This window comes from Apteryx rowi, unplaced genomic scaffold (genome assembly GCF_003343035.1).
Source record: "Apteryx rowi isolate R43461 unplaced genomic scaffold, aptRow1 scaffold_54, whole genome shotgun sequence".
In the NCBI taxonomy this organism is placed as follows: domain Eukaryota; kingdom Metazoa; phylum Chordata; class Aves; order Apterygiformes; family Apterygidae; genus Apteryx; species Apteryx rowi.
Window position 1 is genome coordinate 3,542,823 of NW_020450805.1, and position 12,110 is coordinate 3,554,932.

Below are 12,110 nucleotides of genomic sequence, written 5' to 3' on the forward strand. Positions count from 1 at the left end.
GAGAAGGGAATGCAGGACACCGTCTACAGCCTTTGGCATTCCTCTGCCTTGCACTAGGCTGCTTTTCCACTCAAAGGAAGCACACGTGACAGCAAATGCTCAAGCAGATTCCAGGCCACAATAAGCCAATAGCCCATTACTGAGAGCTGCCACCCAGGAATGTCAAGTAGTCCTCTCTAGGCTTACTGGGGTGGACTGCATGCCAGCAGGGAGTGGTAGGACAAGAACAGAGCAGAACAGTGACTGAGAAGCCTGTTACAAAATACGGGTGGGAGGGGAGAGGAGGGGACAAAAAGGAAAAGCTGGAAGCTACTAGATTTAATTACTTTATTTAAAAGCCTACAGAGGCACTTCCATACCTGGGAGTTGATAGCAAACTCTTTTATACAGATGCTGATTCTCGGAGGCACAGAATGGTTAACAAGCTCTGATGTACATGAGAGGTAGGCAGATCTTTCAAAGTCCAAGCACCAAGATCTCAAGTTGGCTGCTACCTGCTTGCAGAAAGAGAGATACCCACCTCCCATCTGATTTTGTGGAGGTAGGATTCCTCTGGTCCTGTAAGTTTGTGTGGAGGAAGAGAGGATCTCTATTTAGCATCAGCTCAGGGGATGTATTTGTGTTTGAGGGCACAACAGCCATGTTTCCCTTTTGATCCAGAGAGCTTGGTCTCCTCAGCTTATTGCTGAGGCACAGCAACCAACAAGGTGACCCAGAGAGCACTTGTCTGCAACCCAGAGGCCTTCAAAAGGGAGAACGTACTGCTTTCCTGCATCAGCCAGGAGGGTCTTGACTGCATATTGGGTAAGAGGGCTCCACCTTGAACCCTGCTTGACCTCCTTTCTTATTGCAAGTGTGCTTTGATTTCTAGTTTGCCTCCCAACCCCTCAGTTCCTGGAGAGAAAGCATCCCTGCAACGAGGCTTGGGGAGGATAAACAAGAACAGCAATGTGAAATGCTCGTTCACACCCATGGCGGGGAGGCACGTTGGTGAGAGAAGGAAGAACTCCTTGCAGGAGAGCCATCTGGTCAGCAGGGAGAATTCTGGAGTGCAATCACATCATCCAGCAGGCATAAATAAGAGCAATCAGTAAGCCCATAGCCACAGCAAGGGCAGCATTCTTGCGATTTTCCTTACGAATCACACTCAGTTCTTTTTCTGGGAAACAAACAAAAGCCTTGCTTGTAGCTGCAGCACCAAAGAAATTTCACCTCTCCTTTCAAAGCTGTCTTATAGGAACAAGGCTACCTTAACCCAGGGGCTGTTCTCTTGGGATCAGTATGCAGAGCTGATAATTATGGGAAGTGCTGTGCAGGAAGTAGACCTGAAAGACCTCTTACCCCTGCCCCACTCCCCTCCATCAGCTGATACCTAATTTTTTTTTTCCAGCTCAAGAGGGATACAGAGGATCTGGATTCCTTTTATAAATGCTGACCAGATTTCCCTCAGCCTTGCCCTGTTTGGTTGAGCCCAAATTCAAAGGCAGAAGTCAGAGGTGGCAAGAGCTTGAACAGGAAGCTAAGCTGCAGCACTGATCCCATCCAGCCCAGAGGGACCATTTTTAATGAAGCTCTTACCATAGTTGTCAGCTTTGGTCATTAGTAAGTTTCTCTCTCTCTCCAGTGACTTTCTGTAATGAGAAGAGGAGTTTATTACCTATGAGGCACAACACAGCCTATTTCTCTGCTTATATGATGGAAGAGAAACTCTGCCCCACCAGCAGGGATAGTTGCTTGCAGAATGAGCCCCTCACCCTTCATTGCAAAGAGATGACAGTTTAGAAACCCCCAGCTGAGCAGGAGGAGAGATGCAGCAGTTAAATGACATAGTTTTGGGGAAGGAAAAGGTTGTATCTCATTTCAGGACAGTGCCACTGTATGCAAGCAGGCTAGAAAGGTCTCTGTCAGTCAGAGATCCCCCTATCCTGTTCCCCTGGGTGGAGTAAGAAGTTCTGCAGTAGATATGGGACAGGGTATGGTGCATACATGCTTTCTGCTGGATCCTGCCCTTCCAGCATATCTTGGCTCTGTGCTGAAAGACTGTAACTCTTCTGACCCTTTGAAGCTGAGATCCCTTTCTCAGGGATACCTGATTTATACAAATTCCTGAACCCAGGCCCAGTAACAAAATAGTTAAACAACCTGTTACTAGACTGAAGATTCAGGATAAGAAGTAAATCAGGTCAATGCCACCACGTACCCAGCCTGTGTCTTCAACTGCACAAGATGATTAATTAATTCACAGTTTAAAATATAAAAGCAAAACAAATTGTCTGAAAGCAGCATTTCCATTACAGCAATGAGGGCACTGTCACTCCTTTCAGACAGTGTACATATAAACAAACATGCACTAACAAATTATCTCCCTGTTCAGAGCAGATGGTAGTATTACAGGGAAGGCAGTAAGTGTAATAGCGTTTGTTGTTCCCCTTGGGGTAAAGCAAGAAACTGTAATAGAAAGAGATCCAAACGTAAGCATACAGCTGGTTAAGTGACAGGCAGCAGGAAAGCAGGATACGTTGGCAGCAGGAGAGGAAAGAAGGGCTCTTAGAGACTACCACAGGAAAAGAAATGCACAGTGCAGGCCAGGAGGAAGTGAGAAGAGAGATTTGCCAACATCACTGAGCTGCTACTTAGAAACTTGCCTTCTGAAGTCAAGGGGAGAAAGTTTGATAACTTAGGAACTCAGGAACTGAGACCTTATTAAAAAAACACGGTGAAGTGTGCAGGACTCAAGGACTCTGAGCTCAGAGAACAAGTGGGCAGCTTACTGGGAATCTAGGAGGGGGGGGGCTTTGGGGTGGTGGGGAAAGCAAGGAAGAAAACATGATAATTGAACTTCAAAATGGGAAAGCAGAGCTCTCCTTTGTGTAGTACTCACTAGATCAATGATTCTGATCAGGGGACAAGGACTTTCTTCCATGGTTTAGGAATAATTTGAATTAGGGCAGTAGGATTTCTCTTTCCATCTGCACGCAAGTTGTGAAATTCAGAAAATGCCCTAGGAATTCCCAAATCCTAATTCTCTGCTCTAGGTCCAACATTTCACAGAGAAATCATACGGGTATGTTCCATTCTGTCAAGTTACTGCAACAGGAGGCTGGTTGGCTGGCCACCTCAGCAGTGGACAAAGAGCCCAGAAAGTAACACAAGGGGACAAATTTAGGCCTAGGTAAAGGATTGGTGAGATGTGGAGCTACAGAGATGAGGGAAAGGAGAGAGGCCCCTGTCCAAATAGGAATGGGGATATAAAATTCCAGTAAAGGAGGAGAAAAGAGAGTGATGCACTGGTTCAAGGCATGGCAGTTGGAGAGCAAAATAACAGAGGGGAAAGGGAGAGCAAAGAACATAAATTGAGGCTGGAAAATCTCAGTGTGTGAGTCACTGCTGGGGCCATTTCTAAATGAGTTCTATAGGACATGCTCCTGTAGAGCAGAAAACAGGGACCAACAAGACCGCTCCCTTCCTGGGTCTACAACTGAGCTTTCCAGACTCTTTGTTAGGAGCAGAGCAATAGGATGTTGATGACTGGAGGAAAGGCATGTCCTCAGGCTCACAGATTTGAGAATCAGCTTGGAGATTCCAGTTGGGGAAAGCCCTGGCTTTTGCACCCTGTTAAGGATTGAAGACTTCTCTATTGCTTCACGCTCCAGAGAGATGTCAGGTTCTGCCTGTGTCTCCTGAAAAAGTCCAGATTAAAGTCCTTGCTTGAATCTCAGCTCAAAAGACTACAGTTGCCTCTTCTATGTCAGCAACAGATGTCAGGGGAATTGCCTCTCTTTCCTTTCCCAAGGAAAGGCAGTGGATCATTGCATCCCTACATCCAGGCATATTTGCAACACAGGCAGAGTTAAGAGTCACTTCCCTCAGCCCTCTTCCAAATGCATCCCAGTCTGGGTTTGGCCTTGAGTAGTGGCTGCTACCCATCTTCTCTGTCTCAACTTAGGCAGCCCCCCACAAGGCTTGAGTAGCAGCACATAGGGAACCTTTCCCTGTCTTATAGAGCTGTTTCCTTATCAGGCTTGGAGCTAGTTCTGCAAATAAACCGGGAGGTCCATGCACTGCCTGGCTGGGTGCACTGCAGGTTTGAGTGAGGCTCTCTGTAAGATCAGCTCTCTCCATATATCACTAAACTTCTCACACAGGTAAGTTCCCCAACTAAGCACCAAGTTGGAGGAAGACAGTTTTGTCATGGGAAACCACACAAATTCCAATCCATCCAGGAGCCCTTGCTGAGTACCACAATGGGACAGCAGCTAACTGAAGTGCACAGCTATAGCTCTGAAAGGAGGTGATCATCAATACCTTCCTTCAGGGCTGAGCTTCTCCCTGCGCAGTTTAAGATCCACCTCTTCTATACTCTGTCTGCAGAGTGCCAGCTTCTCCTCCAGCCCATCGATCTGAAAAACACATCAATCACCCTCATTGTTTCTACTAGCTGATATGGATCCACCCCTGCTCAGAAGGGAAAGATCACAGTCCAGCCACTCCACCTCCTACCTCCACAGCTAAATCTACAAGGCCTGCAGGGTGAAAGATCCTGAGCTACACACAGACAACATTGAGCTGGACAGAAAGGTCACTGCAGCACTCTGCACAAAATCCTTAAGACATGTTCACCACGGCCTCCACCCTGCCTACACACCTCCAGCCTGCACCAAGTTTTGGCAGCAACATGTTGCTACAGCAGAGAGAAACTGGCTGTCTTCCTGGCAGGTTACCCCCCCCCCCCCACACACACACTAGAGTATTTTCCTGTGGGATGGAGAGGGGGTAATTCTGGATAAACACAGGCTAGTTGATCTACTTGCTTGGGTGTGGGGAGCCTTTGCACAAGAGGGAATTGTACTGTGGCCAAACAGTTCTCTTGGGAATCATTCCTCTTTTATGTCTGGCAACCAGAGTGTAGGCATCACAAGGAAAACTTTGTCTTTTAGGCTTGCTTCCAGCAGGGAAACAGTGGGACTAATCATATAATATGAACACAACATCCCAGCCTGAAGAAAATGGCCCTGATGTCCTGAGGTGGCAATGACCTCTCTTTTCAGCTACTTACCACAATGCCCCTGCTGAGTCTGGCTTGCCAAGCAAGGCCAAGTCCAGCAAGGTTGCTGGCAGCACAGCCTCTCTATGGTGGCAGCATTCACAAGCCAGAAGCTAAGAGACAGCAGGGTCCTGGTTAAAGCAACTAGGTGGAATGACACACCAGCTGCCTGGACATCAACCTGAGATGGCCCAGAGCATGAACATTCCCAGCAACAGTGAAACAAGAAACAAAATTAAAGGCCCTGATCCCTAATTCATACTGCTTTGGGGATGAGCTCTGTCCTCAGCTCATCCACAATTGCACACACACTCAGAAAAAGCAGGCAAGAGTTATAAATAAGCAGGATGGGAAAGGGAAAGGGGAGAGCAAGGTAGACTGCAAAGAGCAGTTGAGCCAGCTGAACTGTCTCACTGCAAGGATCACATTAGAGCTGGGGGGGGGGGGGCACATAAAACAAGGCTCAAATCTTTGCATCTTGCTAGACTGCAGTTTTAAAGTCATTTGTTATTTATTATATAACTCTGCCAAGGCTGCTGAGATCCCAAGACCCCCAGAGGAACCCACCCAGCTTCCCCTGAGCCCAAGGACTGGTACCAAGTCACATTCCCCAAACCCAAGGTAGAGGGAAGAGATGTTGTCTGTGGTTGGCAACGCTTGGGTTTGCCTGGCTGGGAACGGGGATATTTTTGGAACATGTTACCTGAAACACATTGACTCAGGATGAAGATAGTTTTCCTCCATATCCAGCTGTGCCAGTTAAGAATATTACTCACCCCAGCTGCTCATCATTCTGTGTCAGCAGGATGCATTATTTGACCACAACCCAATCTGCTTCAGGGTAAACCAAGGACTTCACCCAAGTCAGCTCCAACCACATTTATCAGCAAGTTAATTTAACGGCCAAGTGCAGCAGAGTGGAGGAGGCATGCTCATTCAATCAATCTCAAAGCTCAGTCCCCTGAACAGATTATCTCCATCACCAGTTCCTACCATTTGCAAATGACTGCATGTCTGCTTCCTTATGTGTTGGAAACCCTCACAAACACAGCAAGAAGTACTTCAGCATGTTACCTGGCTCCTCCTTAGCCAGTGAACTTATAGAAAGCATCATGCCTTTTCCAGGACAGTTTTTAAAAATCATATTAAATAATACAATTTAACAAGAGCTTTGGTTAGTCAGCTGCCAGTCCCACCACTAAATTAGCCACGTCAATGCATTCCTCCTCCTCTCCTCCAGAACTGGGTCTCCCACTCAGTTTGCAGTCGCTCTCTATAGTACGCTCTCTGCCCATGCTTTCATGAGACATAATAAGGGGATATTCTACCCAGCTCTGCCAATATGCTTACTTTCTGCTGACTAAAACCCTCCAGATTCCACGTAATACTTTAAAAGTTCCAGCTGTTTTTCTGCCCTTAAATCAAAACCAAAGTTTGGCTCCCCTGCCAGAGAACAGTAATTCACTAACTAACTACAAGCCCTAGAATGCACCATCAGCTTTGCTGAGCTGGGGACACAAGGGACAGAAAATAATCACAACAAATGCAAGGAAGGAGGAACTAACTGCTGAAGGAACAAAACATTTCTCTCTGGCATCCCATTATTTCTTTTCTTCAGGCTGGTCTGGGACATAAGGGGGTTATACAAAAGGATTACCAGATGTTTTTCGTTCACTGTGCCTCAGTTTCCCTACTTGCAAATTAAGAAAACACTATCTGCCTTCTGGAGGTGGTTTATCTACACGAAGAGCCCCAGACAATAGCCCGAACWACGGGCAGAGCAGTATCCTGATATGCCAGTGTCATTGCCTCACTTGGGATTTGGGATCTGCTCCTGCATGCTAGGAGTCTCTCAGCAGCTAAGCCATCCAAGCAACTCTTCACTGCAAGGCAAAAGGAAATAGAGAAAGAGAAAATAAACACAGAGGAGAAATCAGAGCAACCTGTCTGAGAATTATTCTGCTGCTTATTCTCAGGGCTGCCAAGGAATCTCCTAGGGGCCCCACAGCCTGTACGGCTGTAGCTCAARGGAACCTGTAAAGCTTCAGCAAAATGCCCAGGGGCAGCTCTTCAAGAGAGAGCAGTTCTAAATACAGGTGCACACCTGAGCTTACTGTGGATGGAAACCTTTCCCTCATGCTAACAAATGCACTAAGAGGTTAGTTGGGGTACAAACCTAGGCCTGTCTGAGGTCTGCATGAAAGTGAAGAGCTGAGCTCTCTAGCAGGATGCTGAACCATCACTGCACTTCACATTAACATATCTTTTTAGTGGCAATCTCAGCACAGTTGTGAATAAATTGTGAAGAACAAACTCTTCTCCTTACCCACCCACCCCGCGCACACACACACACTTTCCATGAAGATGTTCCTTTGGGACAGAGCTCAAGCGCAGCATGTGGAAAGCTCATACTACAACTCTTCAGGGTCAGCTCACTCTGTAGCAGGGATAAAGGACTTTACTCACAGCAACATCTTTAGGTAGTGCCTATTAAAAGGAGGAAGTGTAACAGGTGCTTAACATCCAGATAGCAGTTCAGGGCATATAGAACTGCCCTTCCGCTCTCCATGAAACACTCTGGAAAATCAAGTCCCAGCAGCCTTGTACACACACAGTGATCTAAGGCCAGGTGCCTCCCTTACTCCAAAAGGTATGACTAGGCACAGAATCATTTTCACTGAATTCTGACAACATTTGCACAAAATCTAGAGGCCTCTTCAAACCAGAGAAACACAGAGTGGGTTTCAGTCCAAACTGACTTATATGTTTATTACAAATCTCATTTGCTGGGACCATCCAAAATGGTTAGTACAGAGGGAGGGAGGGAGCTTTGCTTACAGAGTTGAGCTGGATCCCTTTTAATTCATTTTGTAATGAATTAATAAAAGCTTTCTTTCCAGCAGAAAGACTAAAAGCACTTTTCAAGAACTGGCATCCTCCCTCCGCTTTTATGAATTCCCTAATTAAGATGCTGGCAAAGAGCCATATCACACATACGTTGACATCCAGCAGCGTTAGGTAATGATGTTTTCATCTCCTGACCCTCACATAAAACAGATCAAAGCCAACTGAAGAGGTGGGGGCAAAGAAAAAGAAAAAAAAACCTTCACTGAGAAGTCTCCTCATGCTTACCTGTCACCTGCCAGTACACCTGAGCAGTTCTTTTCACAAGGAAATTAGTGGTTCTTGCATCCACAAATTTGTCTGGATTATTAAAATCAGTCCAGCAGAGATGAGTTTTGTTTAAAATCACATGCTAACTTGTGCTTAATGGACTCACTTCCATTTCACCATGCTCGTAGAACCATTCTGCATACTGACAAGTCATTTCATAAATGCTGTGCCCACAGCATGCTTGGAAATATTTGCCAGGCAAGCTACTACAGAATAGAAGATAATCAATCAGCAAAGTCTAAGATAAATCCGGCAGATCAACCCTCTGTTTAGGTAAAGGAGAGAGGGCTGGATCCCACCTGCATCTTCTCCTTCACAGCCTATCCAGTTAGCACTCTGTGTCTCAGCTTGTATCAGAGGCATTGCAGGATGTCACACAGATGTGACCACACAGCACCATCCACAGCGTTTTGAAAAATTCTATAACAGCTTTATTGAGTAATGACTACATGCGCCTTTCCCCCTATTCTTAATACTCTTGCCTAGACACTGATCAGTCACTGTCAGAAACAGGACTTGGGCAACACATGTAACAATGCTTTCTCCAAATACATACTGAGCATTTGCAGGTCAGGGACTGCCTGAGTACAAGGTGTTCTCCTTGCCTTTAATAATCCCGCAATTTTTTTCCTTCCATTAACATGTTCAGGTGCTGCCTAAGCCCAAGTATATTTTTAAGGGCTACAACATCCCATGACAAGGAGTTTCACATCACAGTCACAAGTTATGGGAAGGTTTGCACAGGTATGGCACAGGTTTGCTTTGAGTTTGCATCTGCTAGTTTCATTTGATAGCCCTAATTTTTGTACTGAAGAGACAATGAACATTCATTTTTTGTTTAAAATCACAAGTAGTGTAGAGAGAATATAGACCTATATCAGATCCCCTTTCAGTCATTTGTTTTCAAGCTTACAGGAACATTCTCTACTTAGTCATTTCTTGCACAAGTTGTTCACACCTTTGATCATCCTTGTTACTCTTTAAGCTCTTCCCAGTTTTTCCTACATTGTCACAGAACTGACCAGAGTCTTCCTAATTTCATTCTCCTGATGGATTTCATCAAGGAAGTTCTGGGTAGTTCAGTATTGTCAATGGGACCACTTGTCAGAAGACAACAAAGCTATACAAAAGTGGCATGAGTTTAAACCACCACAATATTACAGAGACACATTTATATCTGTTTCAACCAGGTCATATTAATTGCACCTGTAATTTGTAAGTGCAAGCTAAATGGATATGCAGATTTAAACAGACATAAGCGTCCACGTAGAAAATTGCATTCATTTAGCATCATGACTTTAGTTAAACAAGCATGACACTGCGTAGATTAGGCCTTTCAGAGATAGACATGCATCATGTCATATTAAGACTCATTTGGAAAGTTTTCTTTACAATCATAACAGCTCAGAAGGTAATAAAGAACTGAAAGAAAGTTTAAATTATAAAATCAATATCATAGTTGTCAAGCATTCTGACATTTGATATACCTAAAACAGAGACTTCTCTTCCTCTGGCTTAAAGTAATTTTGTTTTCTTCCTCCCCAATTTCCATTCAGTAATCTTCCCTTCACTGCAAGCGAAAGGATTTTATCTTTTAGTAGTAATTTTGTACAGAGGTTAAATTTTCACCTAGAACACCCCCAAGATGAGTAGTTCTACAGTCCTTTCAAAAGCAGCTTGTTCTATCATGACAACTTTCAAAAATCTAAAGATAACAAAAGTCCCCAAATATTTTTCAGTAATTTTCTGTGGCAACTAAAACCAGTCCCTTTTCATTCTGTGATCAGGAGATCTCAGAGAAGGGCTTATGCTTTTTACCACCTCTTTTTCTGGAAGGTAACATCTCATCTCACCTTGGCTGTCACATCTCCAGAAACAACAACTAAAAATTCATTATTTCAGTTCTTTCTGCTAGGCTTACTGAGGAGAAGCTTGGACTGTCAGAACACTCCCCCCTGGACACCTTTTGGCTGCTGCATTTAGGTTAGAGTGCCCAGAAATGTCTGTCTTCTCCAATGAAGGCCTAACTAGATGAAGTAGAGCATAACACTACTATAAACTGAACTCCCAGTCGTATGGCACAATAGGACACTCACATTTTTCATTAGCAGCACATGAAGCATACACAGCATGCCCCAGGTCCTTTTCTCAGCCTTTCTGCCCCAGTTGCATTTGTCTGTTTTGTGTAAGCTCACTGGAAAGACTTAGGGACAGAGAGGTAATCAACAAGATTCATTGGATTGGTTCTGCCCCATTTCTGCCATTTGTTAGAAAGGTTCTGACTTTTGTTCTCCCCAAAGCATTTACAACCCACAGACCTGAACTGTGGGCTCTCCCCTGCTACCTCTTTAACAGTCAAGATAGCACCGGTCACTGCAGGAGCCAGAACGAAGTCTGCTTCAGAGAGACCTTAACAAATGTACCCCATTTGTCAATACAAATTAACTGCTATGACAGCAGACCTCCTGCCACTCTGAAGATTATGAAACACCCAAGGGTAGCAATAAAAATGGTTTTAGAAGGAAGGCATACTTTTAAAAGTAAGTCTTTTCCCTTTCTCCTTTTTGTGATGTATTGGCACTCTCCTCCATCTTGCATACTGGTTTACCTACTATTGCAGAGTTGCTCAAGAGACAGCTTGAGCACACCACACTGTTCATTTAATCACAGCCCTCAAAGACTGGGCTGTGCGTGGATGCGGTAGCAAGCAGCAAGAGCTTACTCCAACACCCTGCACTGAAACACCTGCTGAACTGCCTCTCCATACAGGTCACTGTGGGCAAGCGCCTCTTAATGTTCTCAAAACTTCTGCAAAAGCATCAAAGGGAATTGCTCAGTTCAGTGTTTGGGACTAAGAACCCAGCACTTCTCCAGGGAAGCAAACCTGTCTCTGAGCAAGGCTAGAGAGCAGCTGCTACTGATGGGAAACAACCATAGAGCAGGCTGATTTGTGGTGCCTGGTTTCATATCAGACAATTTCTCACAGGTGAGGGCTGCATTGCACTCTGCCGATTAACAGATGCTTTATTAAATCAACACATCACAGCCTCTGAACAGGGAATTTTAATAAGACCAAAATAATGGCCATGGTCACAGTTAAGCTCAGCGCTGTGCTTTCTGCACGCAGGAGAGCCCAGCAAAGGTTGGTCCCAGCAGAGCCCCACACAGGGCCTTCACACAGGAAAACAGCAGCTGCGCCCAACCGTGGTGACGTGGAGCAAGGCCAGAGCGGGAAGGAGGGCAGCGCTGCCCCATGCCCCGTCCCTGCCCCACCTGGGGGGCAGGCACCGGCCGGGCGGCCCCCTTCCCACTGCTGCTCCAGAGAAACACTTCTGCCTGGCACGGCCACCCTGCCCCATGGCCACCCCACTCCACAGCCACCCGACCCCCAGAGCACGGCCACCCCGTAACCAGCCCATCCCAGAGCAAGGCCACCCTAGAGCCACCCCACCCCACAGCAAGGCCACGCCACGGCCACCTCACCCCAATGCACAGCCACCCCATAACCAGTCCACCCGAGAGCCACATCACCCCACTCCACAGCCACCCCGTAACCAGCCCATCCCAGAGCAAGGCCACCCCAGAGCCACCCCACGGCCACCTCACCTCCCAGGCCACACTCAGCCCCTCTCGTTTCTTGCCCATAGTGCCGGGCCCCGGACGCGCCGCGCATGCGCACGGTGCCTTCCCCGCAGCCTGGCCGCGGCCACGTCCGCGCCGCCGCCGCCATCTTTGTGAGGGGCTGGGCTCTCGGGCAGCCGCCATCTTTGTGAGGGGCGTTTGCGCCCCGGCCCTTGGGCAGGGCCGTTGGCCCAGCAGGGTCCTGGGGGCGGTGCCCGCCACGCCGATGTTGGCGCACCGGGGGCTCGGACAGGCACCGGCCTGGCCTCCA

General features: G+C 46.7%; 1 protein-coding gene and 1 long non-coding RNA gene across 2 annotated transcripts; both read right to left on the minus strand.

The window, feature by feature from the left end:
- Positions 1 to 313: 313 nt before the first annotated feature.
- CCDC167 (coiled-coil domain containing 167) lies at positions 314 to 12,017 on the minus strand. The gene is made up of 4 exons (XM_026081288.1): positions 11,825 to 12,017; positions 4,306 to 4,400; positions 1,579 to 1,631; positions 314 to 1,159 (listed from the first exon to the last, which is right to left on the minus strand). The coding sequence occupies exons 1-4, from the start codon at positions 11,981 to 11,983 to the stop codon at positions 1,056 to 1,058; spliced, it is 411 nt and encodes a 136-aa protein (XP_025937073.1). The 5' UTR covers positions 11,984 to 12,017; the 3' UTR covers positions 314 to 1,055.
- Positions 4,409 to 9,692, minus strand: LOC112973420. Its single transcript, XR_003255969.1, has 3 exons — positions 8,177 to 9,692; positions 7,398 to 7,531; positions 4,409 to 6,927 (listed from the first exon to the last, which is right to left on the minus strand). It is a non-coding gene; the product is annotated as an uncharacterized LOC112973420 (long non-coding RNA).
- Positions 12,018 to 12,110: the final 93 nt, after the last annotated feature.